This window comes from Stomoxys calcitrans, chromosome 5 (assembly GCF_963082655.1).
Source record: "Stomoxys calcitrans chromosome 5, idStoCalc2.1, whole genome shotgun sequence".
Lineage (NCBI taxonomy): Eukaryota > Metazoa > Arthropoda > Insecta > Diptera > Muscidae > Stomoxys > Stomoxys calcitrans.
In genome coordinates, this window is record NC_081556.1 from 41,611,540 (window position 1) to 41,633,780 (window position 22,241).

Genomic DNA, 22,241 nt, shown 5'->3' on the forward strand with positions numbered 1-22,241 from the left:
CTGATGCATACGCCTTATCAGCGTGTCGCCTCCGGTCTTAAATAGTTCAACGGGTAACCCGTCAGCTCCTGCTGCCTTGTCGTTCTTTAGTCGGGTCACTGCTACATGGACCTCATTCTGACTAGGAGGTAAACATTCCAAACCATCTTCATTGATTGGTTCTGCGGTATCCTCTTCGCTGCCATTGTCGCACACTAGCAAATGCAAATTTTGTCCATGAATATTCCACTAAGGAACAGGGGCAAACTTCTCACATATCAATGAGTGCAGTCCGATTCAAGTTTAAGCTCCATGATAAGGGGCCTCCTTTTTATAGCCGAGTCCGAACGGCGAGCCGCAGTGCGACACCTCTTTGGAGAGAAGATTTCCATGGCATAGTACCTCACAAATGTCGCCAGCATTAGGAGGTGAAAACCACCGCTGAAAATTTTTTCTGATGGTCTCGCCAGGAATCGAACCCAGGCGTTCAGCGTCATAGGCGGACACGCTAACCTCTGCGCTACGGTGGCCTCCGTGGGACACTAGCAGTTGGGTAAATTGTTCTTTCCATATCCTCAGCATGTTGCATCTTTGTCAGTTACCAGATTTCCTTTTTTGCCTCTGCAGGCGGATGTGTCTGCACCAAAGCCATTGTAGAATTTTCGGACTTCATTCTGACTCCTGTACATCTCGATTCGCTCACACTCATGTCTTTCCATTTCTTTCTGCAAAATAGACGTTTCTCCTCTCTCCTTTTCTCCCGATACCTCTCCTTCATCTGGCGCGTTGCTACTGATTGCAGGGTTGCCCTATATGCCCCATTCTTGGCTTCAGTAGCATCTCGACTCTCTTGTACGTACCATGGGTTTCTTGGAGGAGGTTTCCCGTACCCAAGTAACGGATTTCGCGGCATTTTCCATGGAGTGGGCAAAAGTTTGCCAATGCGTCATTATATCATCGGACCAAGGAGTGCTTTCATCAAGCAGTTGGGTCAGTCGAGTGGAGTATGCCGCTGCCATCTGTTGTGTTTGCAGCTTTTCAATGTCCAGCTTCCGTGCAGTGTCAGATCGTACTTTCCTCGCCATGTTCAAACGGGTGCGAACCTTTGCTGCAACAAGGTAGTGATCTGAATCTATATTCGCTCCACGGATCGATCTTACATCTATCGCAACGTGATCAATTTGGTTCCTCGTGTTTTGATCGGGTGACAGCCATGTGGCTTTGTGAATATTTTTATGTTGAAATCTGGCGCTACTAACTACCATGTTTTTTGCCGTGGCGAAATCTATCAGCCTCAAGCCATTACTGGACTAGTTATGGACTGGTTATCTCGTGGCGGCTAAACTGTCCCACTGTTAGACCAAAATGTCTTCCTTCCCTATCTACGCATTAAAATCTCCCAGAACGATTTTAATATCATGGGCGGAACAGCGGTGATATTTTTTTCTTTTCCCACAACAATTGTCTAAATAAAAAACTTAATTTTAAAATTACTGACCTATCCCAAAGCGAAATATCGCCAAATATAAAACATTTGTCTGATATTGCTATCATATTCACAAATTTAAGTCTGCAAAAAAATAAAACAAATAAAAAACATTTGTGTCATGAAACAATAGAGCAACGAGTTCGTACGTAAAAGTGTGTCAAATGACCATAGATGGTGACTGGTTGGCTGGCTGGCTGGCTGCATTGTCATTGTCTCAGCTTTGTGTCATTCCATGGAGTGCGCCTCTGTTCTAGTTCAATGTATTAAAAATAAAGAACAGTAGCTAAACAAACAAAAAAATACTAGTTTCGCGTTTTATCACCTTTTTGTTTCAATAATAATTAAGCCTGCTTTTTGTTTCTCTTTCTCATTACAGTTGATAACATAGGCCATAGGCAACTGTTAACATGAGTTTTCATAGTCGTAGTTCTAGTGAAATTGACACCACACCATATGGTGAGATACTTTCTGTGTTCGTTAGGGATTTTAACAAGGATTTTGAATTTGATGATGTCAAGGAGAAAGTTCGGCATCTATTTACCAATACCGAGTTCGAATATATAGAAAAGGTGGTATGTACATATATATGAATTATTACATAAAACATTATTGGAACTTTTCATTTCGTTTGCAGAAAAAGCAAGAACAAATTTTACACCTAATATGGATGCTGCAAACAAAGACAGATGAAATCATTTTGCAGTTCTTGGATGACATTTCCTACGACTACAAATGGATTGTGAACAAAGTCAAGTGGGAACTTACGAATCACGGGGCAGATACGAAACTCTTTTTGGAAACACTGCGTGATATACAGCGTGATAATCAGCTGCACACGGATTACAATGTACATCGCACCAAACCGGTGAGTGTAAAATAATTGAAAGGGCAAAACTTCTCGAAATTTTGGCAAAATATTTTTTTCCAGGAAATAATAAAAGGAAAGGCTTTGCCTATATGATTTCACCAAACGTTTTTATAGAAGTCTAATTTTGACTATGTAATTTCGACAACTTATATATAATCTCTTGGGTTGCCCAAAAAGTAATTGCGGATTTTTCATAAAGTCGGCGTTGACAAATTTTTTCACAGCTTGTGACTCTGTAATTGCATTCTTTCTTCTGTCAGTTATCAGCTGTTACTTTTAGCTTGCTCTAGAAAAAAAAATATATTTGATTAAAGTTCATTCTAAGTTTTATTAAAAATGCAATTACTTTCTTTTAAAAAATCCGCAATTACTTTTTGGGCAACCCAATACATATAATCAATTTAAAGCCCCTATTCCAGTCAAATGGCGTGAAAACCGCAAATGTGGTTGAACTTCTATTATGATTATATACTTGGGTAACTAATCTTTGGTGGGGTTTTTACTAGCAAAAGATTCAAAGCCAATGTCAAACAAAACATGCAAAGAACGGCAAAGCAGGTTGGAGCTAGAGCTGGCAAAATAATGATGTCACTATCGATGCCATCGATATTTAATTTTTTTAACTGAATAGCGATTGATATTTTCCCTATCGCAAAAGTTAAATTTTTGCAAAACTAAACAAAAACAAGTAAACAGCGTTTAGTTCGGCCGGGCCGAACTTTTTGGATACCCACCACCTCGGGTGTATGTGTAAACCCCCTTTCGCCACAATCTGGTGAAAATTGGATAAATTATGCACCCAAATTCGGCACGGACATTGAGTGGTCTAATAAATAAAAGTCATGGTTGAATTTTGTATTTTAAACTTCAACAAAATCGGGTAATAAATAAAGCTTTTATGAGCTTCAGACCCTTAGCCGGTATATCGGTCTATATGACAGCTTTATCTAAATACAGTTCGATCTTTATCATAATTGGGTCAGATGGCGGGTGGCCTAACTCTACTCACTATTTCAAATTTCAGCGAAATCGGTTAATAAATAAAACTTTTATGGACTTCAGACCCTTTATCGACAGATCGCTCTGTATGGAAGCTATATCTAAATATTGTCCGATACAAACCATATTTGGGACGGATGTCGGGAGACCTAAAACTACCCACTGTTTCAAATTTCAACGAAATCGGGTAATAAATAGAGCTTTAATGGGCTACAGACCCATTATCGGTCGGGAGATCGGTCTATATGGCAGCTATATCTAAATATGGACCGATCTAATCCATATTTATGTCAGATGTCGGGAGGCTTAAAATAACTCACTCTTGCAAATTTCGGCAAAATCGGGCAATAAAAAAAGCTTTAATGGTCTTCAGACCGCTATATCTAAATATGGACCGATCGCAATCCCATGGCAGCCGGTTGCACGTACCGGATTGACCCGATGGAGTTCTCAATCGGCAAGGGCTGCCGCTTTTTTGGCCTTAAACTACTCACCATTTCAAATTTCAGCAAAATCGGATGAAAAATAAAGTTTTTATGGGCATTAGACCCTTTATCGAAAAGTCGGTCTATATAGCAGCTATATCCAAATATGGTTCGATTTGGTCCATTCAAGAACTTAACCAGCGTACATCAAAAAGACGTTCTGTGCCAAATTTTAGCTCAATATCTCAATTTTTGAAGGCTCTAGAGTGATTAGAACAGACGGACGGAAAGACGGACAGACACACGGACATCGCTAAAACGTCTTAGAATTTAACGACGATCCGAAATATATATACTTTTTGGGTCGGAAATTGATATTTCGATGTGTTGCAAACGGAATGACGAAATGAATATACCCCCTATCCTATGGTGGTGGGTATAATAAGTAATCCGATAATAATAAAATAAGATAAGATAATAAAATAAGCAATAAGCAATACTTCCTAACGACACATTGTTGGATAACAGGGACGATATAGCGGAAAACTTCCAAGACTATTACACCGAAATTTTTCGCGAAAATATTCCTCTTAATGCTGTAGACGACCTCGACTCTTGAGTTGCTAACTGTATTGATGTTAACCCTGATTATATTTTTATACCCACCACCGAAGGATGGGGGTATATTCATTTTGTCATTCCGTTTGCAACACGTCGAAATATCCATTTCCGACTCTATAAAGTATATATATTCTTGATCTGCGTAAAAATCTAAGACGATCTAGACATGTCCGTTCGTCTGTCAGTCTGTCTGTTTAAATCACGCTACAGTCTTCGAAAATAGAGATATTGAGCTGAAATTTTGCACAGAGTCTTTTTTTGTCTATAAGCAGGTTAAGTTCGAAGTTGAGCTATATCGGACTATATCTTGATATAGCCCCCATATAGACCGATCCGCCGATTTAGAGTCTTTGGCCCATAAATCCACATTTATTATCCGATTTTGCTGAAATTTGGGACAGTGAGTTGTGTTAGGCCCTTAGATATCCTTCGTCAATTTTGCCCAGATCGGTCCATATTTGGATATAGCTGCCATATAGACCGATCCTCAGATTTAGGGTCTTAGGCCCATAAAAGCCACAATTAATATCCAATTTTGCTGAAATTTAGGACAGTGAGTTGCGTTAGACCCTTCGACATCTTTTATGAATGTGGTCCAGATCGGTCCAGATTTGGATATAGCTCCATATAGACCGATCTTCCGATTTAGGGTCTTAGGTCCATAAAAGCCACATTTATTATCCGATTTTACTGAAATTTAAGACAGCAAGTTATGTTAGGCTCCTCGACATCCTTCGTCAATTTGGTCCAGATTTGGAAATAGCTGCCAAATAGACCGTTCTCTCGATTTAAGGTATTTCGCCCATAAAAGGCGCATTTATTATCCGTTGTCGCCGAAATTTGGGACAGTGAGTAATATTTGGCCCTTCGACATCCAAAGTTCGGTCCGGCCAAACTTCAAGCCTTTTTACTTGTTTCATTTGATGACTCTTTTGATGCTATTCAAAATATGGACACATTTCATTTCACCAGCTCTGGAAAAATAAAATCCATTATTAAGCAAATGATCAATAAAAAATCATTTGGTTTGGATGATATTACAAACATTATACTCAGAATTCCGTGACGATATCACTGCGAATCTGAGGAATAAAACTAGTACAGTTGCCATATCGTTAGACAACAAGAAAGCATTTGATTCGGTGTGTCACAGAGCAATATTATATAAGCTGATAAATCTTGATGTAGATCCTTATTTGATAAAAATCATCTTCAGCTTTTTCTATAACCGCAAGTTTTTTGTCCAAATTCAAGACTCGTCTTCAGCAACCATTGTCGTGAGCAATGGGGTACCGCAGGGAAGTGTGTTAGCCCCCTAACTTTTCAACATATTCCTAGAGTGATTTTCCACATCTGACCCAAGACTCCTAAACCATCTTATACGCCGACGATTGCCTCATATATGCCCATCATATTTCAACAGCTGAGGCCTTAAATAAAGCTGCTGCTCATTTGGGACATATACATGAGTATTACAAGACTTGGGGAATGAAAATTAACGCAGCCAAGTCAGAAGCTATTTGTATAAGAAATGTTTCTGGAAAGTGCTATAGATCGGTGGTTTCCTAAAGAAAAACGCTTCAAATGACACTTGACGGAATTTCTATTCCGTTCAAGACAAATTTCAAATATCTCGGTGTCTACAACTACGACAACTTTTGCCCATGAACATTCCACTAAGGAACAGGGGCAAACTTCTCACATATCAATGAGTGCAGTCCGATTCAAGTTTTAAACTCAATGATAAGGGGCCTCCTTTTTATAGCCGAGTCCGTACGGTGTGCCGCAGTGCGACACCTCTTTGGAGAAAAGTTTTACATGGCATAGTAGCTCTCAAATGTTGCCAACATTAGGAGGGCAAAACCACCGCTGAACATTTTTTCTGATGGTCTCGCCTGGTTTCGAACCAAGGCGTCCAGCGTCATAGGCGGACACGCTAACCTATGCGCTACGGTGGTCTCCTATATCGGTGTCACTTTGGACAAACTATTGAAAATCAACAACCATGCCAGAGAAAAGCTGAAAAAAATATTAGGTTCCTTCTCATACATCTTGAACAACAAATACTTGCATCAGAATACAAAACTGCTGTTTTACAAAGTGTCCATTCGTCCAGTGTTAACATATGGGTTTCCAATTTGGTTCACTATCTCCCCGCTAGTAGCCAACGAATTGGAAATCCTTGAGAGAAAAGTCTTGAGCAGGTCCATAAACAAGCACTACGCTAACTGGACAAAGAAATTTTCCAATAAATATATATACGAAGTCTCGGGAGTTGAGCTCTTCTTGAAATACGCACTCAACCCCTAGGAAGGTCCACGGGCCCGAACGGACCAAAAACGGACTTCATATTCGGCTTAGGGGGTATGCGAAAAATTAGATTTTTTTGCGAACTACCCCGTCAAATACAGTTTTGCCGGATCTGGGTCTGGCTGGGCAGTTAAACAGATGGCGTATGTCGTGTGGTCTCTGGTCACATTCGGGACATACATCCTACACATTGGCATCAATTCTTGCTCTGTAGGAATTAAGGCGGCTGCATCTGCCGAATCGTAATTGAGAACTACTCTGGTTTGCCGGGGGAGTTCAATTTTCTTAGGTTCTCCAAGGGCCACATTCACCCGGTAGATATCCACCGCATCTTCTGCCGTGTCTGCATGAATGTTGTCTAGGCCCGCTTGATCTAGAGCTTCTTTCTTGAAGCGCTGGACTTCACGTTCTAAATCATGTAGATCTACCTAAAGGCTTCTGGGCGGTGGATACTTATCCACAAGATGATGATATGAATGGTCTCTGCGGTAGACAGCATATAGTTATAGTCTTCGACACAGCCCGTCGCAGTTCGAAGGACGGTATTCTAACAGATCTTAATATTATTCCGCTGCGTGTCACAAAGCTGACGGGACCACACTGGCGCATAACTTACCACAGCCCGGCCAATTGCTTTGTACGTTGTCAACAAGGTTTCTTTGTCACCACCCCAAGTGCTGCCAGCAAGTGACGTGAGGACCTTGTTTCTACTTTTGACTTTATCGCAAATTGCTGTGGCATGTGAGGAGAATTTGTACTTTGATACTATGACACCAAGTATTTTGAGACACTTGATGGTCGGAATTATCACTCCGTCGACCATCGCTTTCAGCTAACTACGCACCTCATGTGTGTATTTAGTGAACATAGCGGCTGAAGGTTTGGTGGCATCTTCTATCTTCAAAAATATTGCAGCGAAATAAGAGGCAAGTTCGTTAAAGGTAGATGTTTAAAACATATCGCAGATGTCATCAATGGGTGAGAAGTCTGATGCCATGATCATACAATCATCCACATATGATACGATCTCTATGCCGTCTGGGGGTTCAATGGAGGATATGTAGAGGTTAAACAGTGCTGGAGATATCACCCCGCCTTGGGGAACTCCCTGTTTTACTCTACGGTGCTTCGACTTCTTATCCCTTCATTCCACAAATGATTCGCGACCTAGCTTTCAGGCCTGGCTAGAGGGACGTATTGGCGATGTCCTCAAATATTTTGGCATGGCTGACCATGTCAAATGTCTTCGATAGGTCCAATGCCACGAGGACCGTCCTATTACATGGTCTTGGCTGATTGAAGCCACGGCAAATGTATGCGGTCATGGCAAGCATAGCAGTTGTTGTGCTATGCAGTCTTCGAAATCGATGTTGATGCTCGGTGAATGGAAATTCTTCAACTAGGCTCGGGAGGATTAGTCCCTCAAGCGTCTTGGCTAATGGTGAGAGTAGGGAGATCGGTCTGTACGACTCCCCATTACTCGGGTCCTTTCCAGGCTTAAGTATCGGGATTACTCTGCCCATCTTCCAGACATCGGGTACTATAAGAGTGTTCAAAGACAGGTTGAGGACAGTCGTAAGGTACTCGATCCCAGGTTGGTCCAGATCAGTGTCAGCATCAGTGTAGAGATTCCGTCGGGGCCCAACGCCTTGAATGATTTGGTGCGACGGATGACATTCGTAAACCAAGCCTGCATACAAAATTCAGCGAAATCGGAGGTGCGGCCTATAAAGTGCAGTTTTGCCCTGTTTCCGTCATAACTGGCTACTGAATTTAAATTGACGGTTGAACAATCTGTCGCATCTCTTCGGAACATTCACGGTTACTTCACCAAACATGACAAGTCCTGTCATCCCGTCTACCGGGCTTCGAGAGTGACTTAACAATAGACCATAGCTTGCCTAAACAGGTGCCTAAGTTACATTGCTTCAAGTGTTCCAGCCACAAATTCCCCTTATATTCGTTGACTATCCTGTTTATTTCAAGATTCAGCTCGCTGATTCTGGGGATGGAATTCGTTTAACGAATCCCATCACGCTCGTCTGTGAGTACCAATGCCTGCGCCGGTATTTGAACGACTGGAATAAAGCGAGCGGTTGCTGCGTTAATGATGTCTCGGAATTTCCTCTCGGCAACTAGCACATTCGAGAGGGTTGTCAGTTCACTAAAGCGGCGATTGGTGTACTCTCTGATTGATAAACGTCCGGTGCTCAGAGTTTATGAAGAGAAGTACAGCTCTATCTCGGCAGTACCAGACCTGACTGCCATCCCCATGCCCTCCATGTAGGGGCCACTAGTGCCAGGCGCAGGCGAGTTGGGTCTATACTGCACGGAATGGTGTATCACGAAGGCCTATCCCCCATCTCCATTCCTTAGACGATCCTTACGTAGCACATTGTATCCGTAACAACTGTGCAAGCTGCACGTGTTGGTCAGCTTTGTCTCCTGGATCGCTGCAACCAATATGTTCTTCCGACTCATAATATCCACCATCTCATCGATTTTGCCTCAGTTTAGTTGCAAAAATGATACACTTCCCGGCTCTGACATGGCAATATTGGGGCTGGGATGCTACTGTTGCCTATACTGCCGCACGGGAGAGGTCGGGGGCTCACATAGTCCGACGACGAGGACGATGACGACGCTTGTGACCCACTGCTGCCTATTTTCACACAGCACCTTGCAAAATATTCAGTGTGTCTATACTCCCGTAGTAACGTAAGGCCAGAGCAAGATCGGAAGTGTACCCACTCCATATACCGGTTACACCTCACCGACACCAACCGATGATGGAGGCGGTTCTGGCAAACTGAAAAGAACCAGGGTCCGGGGTTCTTTTCAATCGCGCCGCAGACCAGAAGCGTGCGGGAAGGCACTCCGGGACACGCCTCTCCCATGACGAAAAAAGGACGAACACGGTGGTTATCTCCCCCTAATGCTGGCGACATTTGTGAGGTATTGTACCATTTTGGTATGGCAGCCAAGTAAAAATGTCTCCCCAAAGTGGTGTCGCACTGCGGCACGCCGTTCGGATTTGTCTATAAAAACAAGGTCCCTTATCATTGGTACCGAATCACTCTGGAGACCGAGTTGCAGCAATTCTAAATTTTGATGTATAACAGCAAATTGCAGATACAACCGCCTCAATTCCTACGAGGCAATGATTTACATGCTAGCTGTATGTCTCGCTTGTAACCATGAACCAAACGTCTACTGATCATTTGCTAATTCTACTCTTCGGCTACATACTACCAGATGCCTTCGTTATACACCATTCCGTGCAGTATAGACCTATCTCGCCTGCGCTTGACGCTAGTGACCCATACATGGAATGTATGGGGGTAGCAGTCAGGTCTAGTACTGTCGAGGTAGAGATATACAAGGTGTATATACCGTCGGTTGGTAGCTGTGTCCCGATTAATGGCCAGGCTTACAATCCCGACATAAGTGGGTTGCTATCTGGCCATAATCGTCTGGTTCTGGGGGATTTTAATGCGCATCACACGTCATGGCATTCTCCCCTAGGTAACGACCAGCGTGGTATAGCTTTGGCAGAGCAGATAGATAGCTCCACGTTTTGCACGGTGAATGAGGGTGCCCCCACTAGGATTACGAGGAGGTGCAGCAGCTCGCCAGACATCTCAATTGCATCCCCTGATCTCCTGAGTGACGTCTCCTGGCAAGCCGTTATCTCTTTAGGGACAGACCACCTCCCCATAATTCTCACCATCGACCGACCACCCGACTTCATAAGGCCGATTGGACTGGCTTCAGAGAGTATACCAATCGCCGCTTCAGTGAACTGCCACCCCCCTCAGATGTGCTAGTGGCCGAGAAGAAATTCCGAGACATCATAAACGCAGCAGCCGCTCGCTTTATACCAGCCGGTCGAATACCCCAAGTGCGGGCGCAAGCAGTGGTACTCGCAGACGAGCGTGATGGAATTCGTGCTATGGACCCTAACACTAACCCCAGAATCAGCAAGCTGAATCTGGAAATAAACAGGGTAGTCAACGAACATAAGCGGAATTTGTGGCTGGAACACTTGGAGCAATGTGGAGGCCCGGTGCAGGCAAACTGTGGGCCACTGTTAAGTCTCTCTCGAACCCCGGTAGACGGGACGACAGGACCTCAGTCACTTTTGGCGAGATAACCGTGACTGCTCCGAAGTGATGCGCCAGGTTGTTCAACCGTCAATTTATTGTGCATCCCGAGAGAGACAGGGCAAGGAGGAGAGCCATTCGCCGTATTCGTGATCTCCGAGCCGATGAACAGCCATCACAATTTACCGTGGGCGAAGTTACGAATGTCATCCGTGGCGTCAAATCTTCCAAGGCGTTGGGCCCCGACAGAATCTCTACATTGATGCTGAAGAATCTGGATTCACCTGGAGTTGAGTACCTTACCACTGTCCTCAACCTGTCATTGAACACTCTTATAGTTCCCGATGTCTGGAAAAAGGACAGAGTGATCCCGCTACTGAAGCCTGGAAAAGACCCGAGTTTGGGAGAGTCGTACAGACCGATCTCCCTTCTCTCACCAGTGGCAAAGACGCTTGAGGCATTACTCCTCCCGAGCCTTGTAGGAGAATTTCCATTCGCCGAGCATCAACATGGATTTCGGAGACTGCACAGCACAACAACAGCTTTTCATGCCATCACCACACACATTTGCTGTGGCTTCAATCAACCCAGGCCATATGATAGGACGGTCCTCGTGGCACTGGACCTATCGAAGGCATTCGACACGGTCAGCCATGCCAAATTATTTGACGACATCGCCAACACGTCCCTCCAGCCAGGCCTGAAACGATGGGTCGCGAATTATCTGTGTGGTCGCCAGTCATTTGTGGAATTTAGGGATAAGAAGTCGAAACACCGTAGAGTGAAACAGGGAGTTCCCCAAGGTGGGGTGATATCTCCGGCTCTGTTTAACCTCTACCTATGCTCCATCCCACCCCCTCCAGACGGCATAGAGATCGTATCATATGCGGACGATTGTACGATCATGGCATCAGGCCCCCACCCATTGATGACATCTGCGATAGGTTGAACGTCTACCTCAACGAGCTTGCCTCATATTTCGCTGCAAGAAATCTGAAGATATCCGCCACCAAATCTTCAGCCACACTGTTCACTACAAATACGCGTGAGGTGAATTTTAAGCTGACTGTGATGGTCGATGGAGAAACGATTCCGACCATCAAGTGTCCCAAAATACTTGGCGTCACATTTGACAACTCCTACACTTTCTCCCCACATGCCACAGCAATCTGCAATAAAATCAAAAGTAGAAACAAGGTCCTTAAGTCACTCGCTGGCAGCACTTGGGGTGCAGACAAAGAAACCTTGTTGACCACGTACAAAGCAATTGGCCGGTCTGTGGTAAGTTATGCAGCGCCAGTGTGGTCACGTCAACTTTGTGACACGCAGTGGAATAATATTCAGATCTGTCAGAATGCCGACCTCCGAACTGCGACGGGCTGTCTCCTTAGTTCTCATGTGGACCACCTCCATCAGGAGACAAAGATCCTACCAGTGCGAAGACATAACTACATGCTGTTTAAGCAATACCTTTTAGGCTGTTATCGCAGAAACCATCCAAATCATCATCTTGTGGAGGTAGAGGTAGATCTACACGATCTAGAGCGTGAGGTTTAGCGCTACAAGAGAAAACCTCTAGATCAAGCGGCATATCAAGCGGGTCTGAACAACATTCATGCAGACACGGTAGCAGACGCGGTAATTGGCTACCGGGTGAATGTAGTCCTTGGAGAACGACCGCCACCCATTGCACCCGAATAAATCGACCTCCCCCGGCAAACCAGAGTGGTTCTGGCTCAATTACGTTCCGGCAGATGCAGCCGCCTCAATTCCCACAGAGCTAGGATTGATTTATTTATTTATTTCATTTCATGCAATGCGAAGCCATCAGGCCTATAAATAATCACACTATGCATAAGACGTACTCTTTCTAACATAAGTTAAAAAACTACTCAATTAAAAATAAAAAACTCAAAAACTTAGAAAATGGAAAAAAATTTTAACCTATTTAACACTTTCTGAATCTAGATAAAACTAAATAACAAATAAAAAACAAATTACTAAAAATTATAAGTAGTAACTGATAAAAAAAAAATCCTACTCAAAAAAGATCAACGTAATAAATTAAAAAAATTATTAAAGCATAATAAAAAAAGTAATACTTAAACCAAAATATACAAAAAAAAAAAAAAAATCACAATAATACTTTTGGCTTTGAAAACAAATTATCAAGAATTATAAACAAAAGAGCTTGAAAAAAAAATAATTAAAAAAGATCACTTAACAAAAAAAAAAGAATTAAACAAAATGGAAAAAAATAAGTAATACTAAAATCAAAAAATAAATAAATTACCAAAAATACGCACGATAAAAACATTCCGTTAAAGTTGTTGACAATTTGACACAAAAATTAAAAGCGCTGAAAGTGTAGACGAAGACGATTTGATAAAGATCTTGTTGAAAAACTGAAATTCTTTAAATCCGTAGGCAAGGAGTTGTACAAACGTGCAACCCTTACAAAAAAAGTGCTACTCAAAAAGTTATCTACCCTCGGAAGAACCAACTGATTAGTTCTGGTAGAATGACAAAAATTAAATTCATTAACAAGAAAAATTGGAGACCGACATTTCAATAACTTAAAAAGAAACAAAAGCAAACGATAATTAACATACGACGGGAAATCACAACCGAGAAAACGACACACATAGGGAGTTATATGAACACGACGACCTGCACCGTAAACAAAACGAATCATATTGTTAAAAGCGACCTGAATACGATGCATGCTCCCTGGCGACGCACTGGAGTACACCTCCAGACAATATAAAATGGCCGGCAAAACTAATGCATGCGCCAAACGCTCCCTCACAAAGAGCGGTAAATATAAACTCGTGGTATACAGGCTTCTTAAAGAAAAGTTAACCTTAGACACCACGGAACTAACGTGCCGATCAAACCGAAGCCTGTCATCTAGCTGAACACCAAGACAATCAATGCTTTGCACAAATTCAATATCTACATTATTATATCTAACACTAACATGATTGTGACAGCCCGAAGATAAAAAGGGCTTTAGTTTTAGAAGCGTTAACACTGAACCTATTCTCCGCCATCCACTTACGTAACGACTCCATCGCAAAATTAATTTTCATTTGAAAAACATTCAAAAATCGGTTATCACCCTTAAAAAGCAATTGGATGTCATCAGCATATGCAAATGGAGTGCACCAACAATCCAGACGAGGAAAAACATCATTGACAAATAACACAAAAAGAAGTGGACCTAATACTGAACCCTGAGGAGCACCGCTTCTTACAGAAAGAACACTACTACATTTACCATCAACACAAACAAACTGGCTCCTACCTGTAAGATACGAGCATAACAATGTACATGCACTGGTCGAAAACTTATAAACGGACTTTAATTTACTAAGAAGAAGGCCATAATCCACTCTGTCAAATGCCTTTTCCAAATCTAAAGACAATAGCACGCAAAATCGTGATCCACCCATGTTTGACCGGATAGAATCTGTCAAACCCAATAACAATGAGGCTGTACTTCTACCTCGCCTAAATCCACACTGGGCATCACAAATAAAACGATTACTTTCCAAATAGCCAGACATTTGACATTTAATAACATGCGCGACAATCTTAGAACAAATAGGTAAAATAGAAATCAGACGGAACTCCTTCAGAGCGTGATAAGACTGTTTTTTCCCAACGGGCACTATTTTGGCTAATTTCCAATCGGACGGAAAAGAAGAAGTTAACAAAATAGAATTTACAAGATGTAACAGATGACAAGACACAAGAGGATAGTCTTTCTTAAGAAATTTTAATGAGAAACCATCTACACCTGCTGCATTGGACTTAATGGCAGAAAAACCCTTATCCAACTCCCACAACGCCACCCGTTGATAAGCAAAACCACTATAGTCATACTCCCCGAGAGAACTACTTTGGGAGTCCAATTGGTTTTTATTAAAGGTCGTATTCAAATCCTCCACATTCAAATCACAATCATACGACTTGCAACTGCCAAGTCCATTGGATTTTAACAACGACCATAACTGCTTTGTGCTTTTATTGCCCTCAAACTGCAGTACATTCGCTTCCCTTCTAACCTTTCTTATAACAGATTTGGCTTTATTCCTGGCTCTACAATAAATTCGCCACTTAACATTGGATCTATTCTCCAAGAAAGATTTAAAAGCCAAATCTCGAAGCGATAGATGATATGAAATGAGGGGATTGCTAAACCAATCCTCACTCCTAGCCCTTATCACCCTTTTTTTTATAGGAAACGCATTATGGATAGACCCAAGACAACTACTAAAACTACTACATTGAAAATCAACGTCACTAGTGGAATACAAAGCGGAAAAATCAGTAGACGAAACAATTTCCTGCAAATCATCACAACTCAAAGCATTATAGTCAACATATTCAAAGAACTGCAAAACATTAAGGACTGAAACGTTAAGGGACACGAAAATAAACGCATGATCCGATATACTGGGACAAACAACCTGGTTAGAAACACAGACACAACTACGATCACTTACAAGAACAAAGTCGAGTAAAGAAGTAGAATTATGTACAGCACTAAAATGAGTAGGTATAGAGTTGTGGACAATTGAAACATTAAGCCGCCTACAACTTTCGCGCACACTATAAGAAGACGACAGATCAAAAAGATTATTATTGAAATCTCCCAAAATTATGACGTCAGAGTATCTCACCAAAACATCAGCAACTTCACTTTCAAATGCCCGAAAATTTCCCCGCGGAAGATATACAACACCAACAAGAACATTTCTAGAACCAAGTAAAAGTTCTACAAAACAAACATTCAACAATCCCATATTGACTACCACTATAAACAACTTTGTACTTAATAGACTTAGAGACAAACAAAGCAACACCCCCACCTCTCACACATGGACGATCATTTCTGCAACAAGAATATCCCGAAATTTCAAATCGACTCGACGGTATACTTGGTTTTAGCCAAATTTCGGAAACACCTACTACACTTAACAAACTGTCAACAACAACATTTCTTATTTCGTTAATTTTAGATGACCTCTCAGAGAGGTTAAAACTGCGGCAATTAAAATGCCCTACACTTAAATTATCACTATAAGCACACAATGAGGAGCGAAAAAAACGAATTATCGCACGTAATATTACCTAAGTTGCAAGTATTCATAACTAATGACGCTATAAGGGCTCAATGAAAAATTAATTGCTAATACAAAAAAAAATACAAAATAATAAAAATAAAAGGCTAGCACGCACGGGATCCATTGGTAACGGTGCTAGCCACATTTCCATTAGCGTTGCTTGACTCAGCACTTCCAAATAATTGATCACATTCAGTCGCACTCACTGTTTTAACGTCACCATTCAGAAACGTAAGGCACATCTTGGGAATATCTCCATTTATTAAGACGTATCTCAATATTCGCTTTTGTGACCGCAGCTTACGGCATTTAAAAACAAGGTTAGAGGCAGGTGCGGTAAGATGATCATTTAAATACACACGGGAATCAACCTCGCCACCAATTACATCGTTTAGTCTGATCGAGTTAAGCCTAGAATAGTTAGCCATAATCAAATCCCTGGTATGAACGGAATTGAACTTGACCAGCACCATCCTACCACCGGAAATATAACAGCAATGATTAATATCACTGGGGGCAACCTGCACTCCGCACAAGCGGGCAATCTGTATCACTGGCTCACGCAGATTTGTAATTGATCTCGGCATGCCACTTATAAGAATATCCGCGCGATTGAGACGTCTTTGCTGAACCAAATTAAACTGCTCCAATTGCCGTATCCTCTCACACAGCCTAGCATCAACATTGGCAATATTTTGCTGACAAACAAGAACATCCGATTTGACTTTCTGAATTGAAGCAATAAACTCACTTCGAAAGGAAGCAACAACACCAACCACCATTGTTTGAAAATCCTGCAAACATTTCGCCATCTGCTCATCAAATTTTTGTTTCATGGACTCAAAAAGCCCACGAATACAACTAAGACGATCATCTGCTGCTTGCTCAGATGGGTCAACACGTATACTCTGCAAACCAGTAAGGAGACCAAGCGTACCACTCTGAGAATGCACGGCATCAACAGAATTAGATTGACTGCTATTGAATGATGTTGTCCCCAAAACGATGGAATTACCGACACCACTGGAACGCGCATCACCGGCACTATCTTTAGCAAATTGACTGCTATTGGGTAATGCACCCCTAAAAAATGGTGGAGTTAGCAACACAACTGGAACGCGCAGAATTGACTTTATCACCAATGCACTTCTTACAGGTGAACTGCAACGACTTGTTTGTTTTTATTTCATTACTAGAAATATTGACGCACTTAGTGTGGAAATAATTGGGGCAGCCAGAACACCCAATACTGTAAACACCACGAGTGATGATTTTACCACAAACAGGACACTTCCAGCTTTTAGGAATAGCATGTTTAACAGGTGCAGGAACCATGATCCAAAGGCGAACAATGGCAAAACAAATCAAATGAAATGCCGGGAAAACTAGGCAACACACAGCAACAACAACAAGAGCGCAGAGCGACGGGAACAAAAAACCACGAAATAAATGTGGTATCCAAGTACGAGATGCAATTAGCTTATTAGGCAGATGACAGCAGCGCAAACATTTCGTAGATCGGACTACGATACACTACTTTATTTTAATATTTAATTAATTTTTCACGGAGCTCAATAAAAACACTTAGCTTCTCATGATTATCGATTGCCGACGTGCAAGATGTATGTCCCGATTGTAACCAGGGACCGCACGATACACGTCACCTGGTTAACTGCCCGGCCAGACCCTCTCGACTCAGACCCAGATCCCGGTGGACGCACCCCATCTTAGTCACAGAGTTCCTGGGTCTTGACACTCAACAGAATCAAGCAGACGAAAGATAGAACACAATAAACTGCTACAACAACAACAACAACCAAATGCATCTATCCGATTTTTCTAGATCTGTATATTAAACAGAATCCATCAATCAAATTAAGGATGAAGGCACAAATACTATTACAATTACAACAATGCAATAGCAATGTCCATTCATATGTCGCTCTTAATTTATCACCTATACATCGAACCATACCAGCAGGTTATGGTTATAGAAGTTAAGAGAAGAGGAAGAGAGAGGGCAACCCCCCTGATAAACCGACTTCCTCCTTCTTCTGCTCCCCCGACTTTGGTATATAAAAATTCAAAATAAATGTCCTCAAACACCATATCCTGATCTCATTCGTAACTATCTCATCGCCAACTCATTACCCTACATATTTGTGTATATGTAGAGGAGAGTCTCTGAGTTTTGAAAAAAAAAATATTAAAAAATAAAATCATTTTAATTTTAATTTTATGTTATTTCATTCTTTTTCAGTTTATTACTTTGGCCCGCCATTTGCGTCGTCTTAACAACAAAGACCGTAATAGCGTCGTGCTATTGGGTGGTCTGGGTAGTGGCAAAAAATGGCTGGCCATCGATGTTTGCTCTGATTTTTCCGTAATGAAAAAAATGAACTTTAAAATGTTTTGGATCGATTGCCTTAAATGTACAAGTCCCCAGGAGGACTACAATGCCTTAAAAACCCTAATGATCAAACTCAATCCGGACTATGCTTTCCAAGATCACACAGCAAGTAGCATTTACGAAAAAATCACCACTCTGAAGGCTCAAATAAAGCATATACTGGAGTCCAAGGAATTCAACAACTGTTTGCTGATACTGGCCAATGTGCAAAATGTAAAAGCCGAGAAAGCTTTCAATTTGGGCTGTAAACGTTTGATCATAACGCGCAATCAAAAAGTACCCGATTCCTTGTCGGAAAAAATAAATCTCAAAATGGGTCTGGATGACAGTGGTTTGGATATATGCGAGTTTGATTTGCTTCTGGACAAGTATATCAAGCTGAATTGGCGAGAAAATGAGAGATCATATGCCAATGATATCTATCATTCCAGCAATGGAGATCCCTACATGTTGAGTATAATCGCTCGACAATTACAGCATAAGAGATCCAATTGGGCCGAATGGAAGAAGAACCTGGACAAACTACAGTAAGTAAAAAAAATATTTGGCTTCATAATCCATTTGACAAATTCCGCTTATGAAGATTCTTGGCGAATCAGAAATCGCGTTACAGATAGCAGGTCAAATGCTTTTTAGCAACATCACACATTTTGCCTTCCTTTTGAAAGTTCATTGCTGTGCCATTCGGACGATATCCTGCAATGGAATCTAAATAATATTTTAAGACCAAAAAAGAAAGCGCAATCAGACATTTCTCATTTTCTGTAATACTTTTCTGGTCAATAAGTTCAATCGGCGCCTTCACCCATTACCCTATGTAAGGCAATGGACAATAGGTGCTCTAGCATCTCTAGCTCCTCTTTCCCACATACTCTATAGAAGTCCGCATGTACCTGGGTTTAGCGGAACGTCAGCGATCTGACATAGTATCCGCCCAAAAACTATCTATCCTACAAAGGAGCTCGCACTGGTGGGGATTCGTTGATTTCGTAGCATAGCCAACCCCTCAGCAGCAACTCATATCTGGCTAGCTGGTCAGCAGCTCATTTCACGCCACTTCCTGAGTGCTTTGTCCTGCTAAGGTGTTGCCCTTGCACAAACTTCAACGCCGTCACACCTTCAACGCCGCCTAAATGATTAGGTTGAGGGCACGAGACTAGCAACCTCGATTGCTTAGTCTCTTCATTTGGAGTTATTAGGTCCATTGCTTTCGCCCAAGAGGAGCGAAGAGAACAAGTAAAAGCGTTGTATCCTCGGCCGGTCCGAACTTTGGGAACCCACCACCATGGATTCTGCTAAAATTTTATGCAAAATCAGAAAAAATTAAAGCTACTAGGAACCGAACATGGATAATCGAGACCGGTTTATATGGGAACTATAGCAGGTTATAGACTGATTTGGATCGTACTTGGCACAGTTGTGGGAAGTTATAACAGAACACTATGTACAAATTTGACGAAAAATGCGGATTCCAGGGGCTAAAGCTGTCAAATCGGCAGATTCATGTGGAGGTGGCTGTGCATCCTCGTCAAGCTCCTGCAGGTGAACAAGGTCGTTTCAGTCCAAAAGACCGATCGCCGCGGGAACAGGATGGCCATTGGTTATTCGCCTTGTCATATCGAGCATCATAGGCACTCAGTATTTGTGCAAGAGCCGGTGCCGTCCGGCCTCTCACTGAGTCTCTCCGCTGATTGTCCGCGGGAACAGGGTGGCCATTGGTTATATAAAGGCGCCAATAACCCGCCTTGTCATATCGAGCATCATAGGCACTCAGAATTTGTGCAAGAGCCGGTGCCGCCCGGCCTCTCGCTGATTGTCCGCGGGAACAGGGTGGCCATTGGTTATTTAAAGGCGCTTATAACTCGCCTTGTCATATCCTGCATCATAGGCACTCAGTATTTGTGCAAGAGCCGGTGCCGCCAGAACATTCACTGAAACTCTTCGTTCGATACCGCTGATTGTTCGCGACTGCCGACTGCAACTACTCCGCATGGAGCATTCCACTATCCGCAACCTGTGGACGTGCCCGGTAGCTAGCAGCTTAGCTCCTCGTAACAGCCATGAACACCACACAGATCGAGCCTCAATGTTTCAGCCTGTGTGGTGCTCACAGCTATCCCGTGCCGGGTTATGATTCCCTAAACCGAAGGAACTGCATGAAGACACACCGGGGCGCCTCATCCAAGGTGGGGTGCCCCCAACCAGGAGATCCCTTTCCAGATAAAACTTCTCTGGTAATTTGTCGCGTCCCAGATAACAGATCAGAAGAATAACCATAGTTCAAGGAATGTCAGGTTTCCGGCGCCCTTAGTTTAAGGGCGGTGTTCGTCGCCACAAAACCAACAGAACTCCCCCGGCAAATAAATCGTGGCGCCGCAATAAAAAAATCAGATTGCCAACAGTTCAAGGAAATGCAGGTTCCCGACTTCCTTAGTCTAAGGAGAAGCTTAGCTGGGAGCTACCGGGCGCGTCCACAGGTTGCGGATAGTGGAATGGTTATTAGCTGCAACTGCAGTCGCGGACAATCAGCGATGTCGAGTGGACAGTCTCACTGAGAGGCCAGGTGGCTCTGGCTCTTGCTTAAATACGGAGTTCCTATGATGCTCGATATGACAAGGCGAATTATTGGCGCCTTTAAATAACCAATGGCCATCTTGTTCCCGCGTCGATCTGTCATATAGACCGGAACTAGCTTGCTCGTCTACAGGAGCTTGACGAGGATCGCCACCTCCACATGCAAATGTGGTTACAACTGTGTTTAGCGAGAATTTGAAGACAACTTGAAGTAGTTCGTCCGAGACAGCCACAGAGTAGTAGTAGATTATTCTGTACCACTGTTATTTTTTCGTAGTTTTACCTTTTTTTAACATCGAAAGTCACGTTTCGTTGGGTTTCGAGTCCCCGGCAATTAAGTCTTCAAAAAGCAAGTCGCTCTTTTCTGAACAGGATTTTGTAGACAAACCCTTTTCACTTCATACCGCATGGCAAGTAATATTGAAACTTTTGTTTTTCAGAATTCCAGATGAAAAGTTTAGACGAGACATAGAAAACTCACTACAGATGATGAGCCAAGAGCAGCTTCAACTTTATGCCACCTTATCGATATTTCCTCATTGTGCCAAAATACCAACTAAGGTACGTAGCTTCTGCTATGATAAATATTTTTTTTTTAATTAATTCTTTTATTCTCTCTTCTGCCAGCTCTTGGCAACCCTGTGGCATAAGGAACTAAATGAGACCGAGATAATCATACGCAAATTCCACACAGCTTCATTTTTGAAAAGAGAGATTCTGTCGGACCATGATACCATAGTTTGTTGCCTAAAATATGTCTACAGTTCGTACATCAAAAATTGTCCCAGCATACAGTCGCTAATCAATGCACAACAATTGCATCGTGCTGTAGTGGATTATTACAAGTAGGTTTTTTTTTTTTTTTTTTTTTTTGAATGAAAATTCCATGTGGCTAACAAAACTTTTACTTTTTTATACAGAGTTGAGGAGAATTTGCAAATTCGCAAGGATGTTGACTTATACTTTGGCCCACAACATGACGATTATTTCTTTAGATGTATTGGCTATCACCTGCATGGAGCGAAGTACATGCATCTTTTTCCCAAACTCTATATGGATTTTGGTTTTCTGGGACAAAAAATGCGTCATGTGGGTCTGACCAATACCATTTCTGATCTCAATAATTATGAACTGGACATCATGCACGGTTGTCCTGAGAGATTGTTAAAGAAGTTGATTTTGTTTTTGGCCAAAGTCGAGGAGAAACTCTTGCATGCTCCCGACTGTTGTTTGTTGCAGTATGCCTTGCTGACCGAAGAGGATGTTATCAAAGAGCTGGCCCTACAGCAAATAGCACAGTTTCCTCAAAGGGTGTGGTTCCAAGAAACGTA

The 22,241-nt window shown here is 42.3% G+C and overlaps 1 protein-coding gene across 1 annotated transcript in view; it reads left to right on the forward strand.

The window, feature by feature from the left end:
* LOC106094912 (uncharacterized) overlaps positions 1-22,241 on the forward strand; it is a 45,896-nt gene that overhangs the window by 15,749 nt on the left and 7,906 nt on the right. Inside the window, exons 2-7 of the mRNA XM_059369281.1 lie at positions 1,845-2,040; positions 2,103-2,333; positions 18,187-18,863; positions 21,351-21,471; positions 21,538-21,755; positions 21,831-22,238. Of these exons, the coding sequence (XP_059225264.1) occupies positions 1,876-2,040; positions 2,103-2,333; positions 18,187-18,863; positions 21,351-21,471; positions 21,538-21,755; positions 21,831-22,238 (1,820 nt within the window). The 5' untranslated portion in view covers positions 1,845-1,875. The remainder of the gene's footprint in view (positions 1-1,844; positions 2,041-2,102; positions 2,334-18,186; positions 18,864-21,350; positions 21,472-21,537; positions 21,756-21,830; positions 22,239-22,241) is intronic.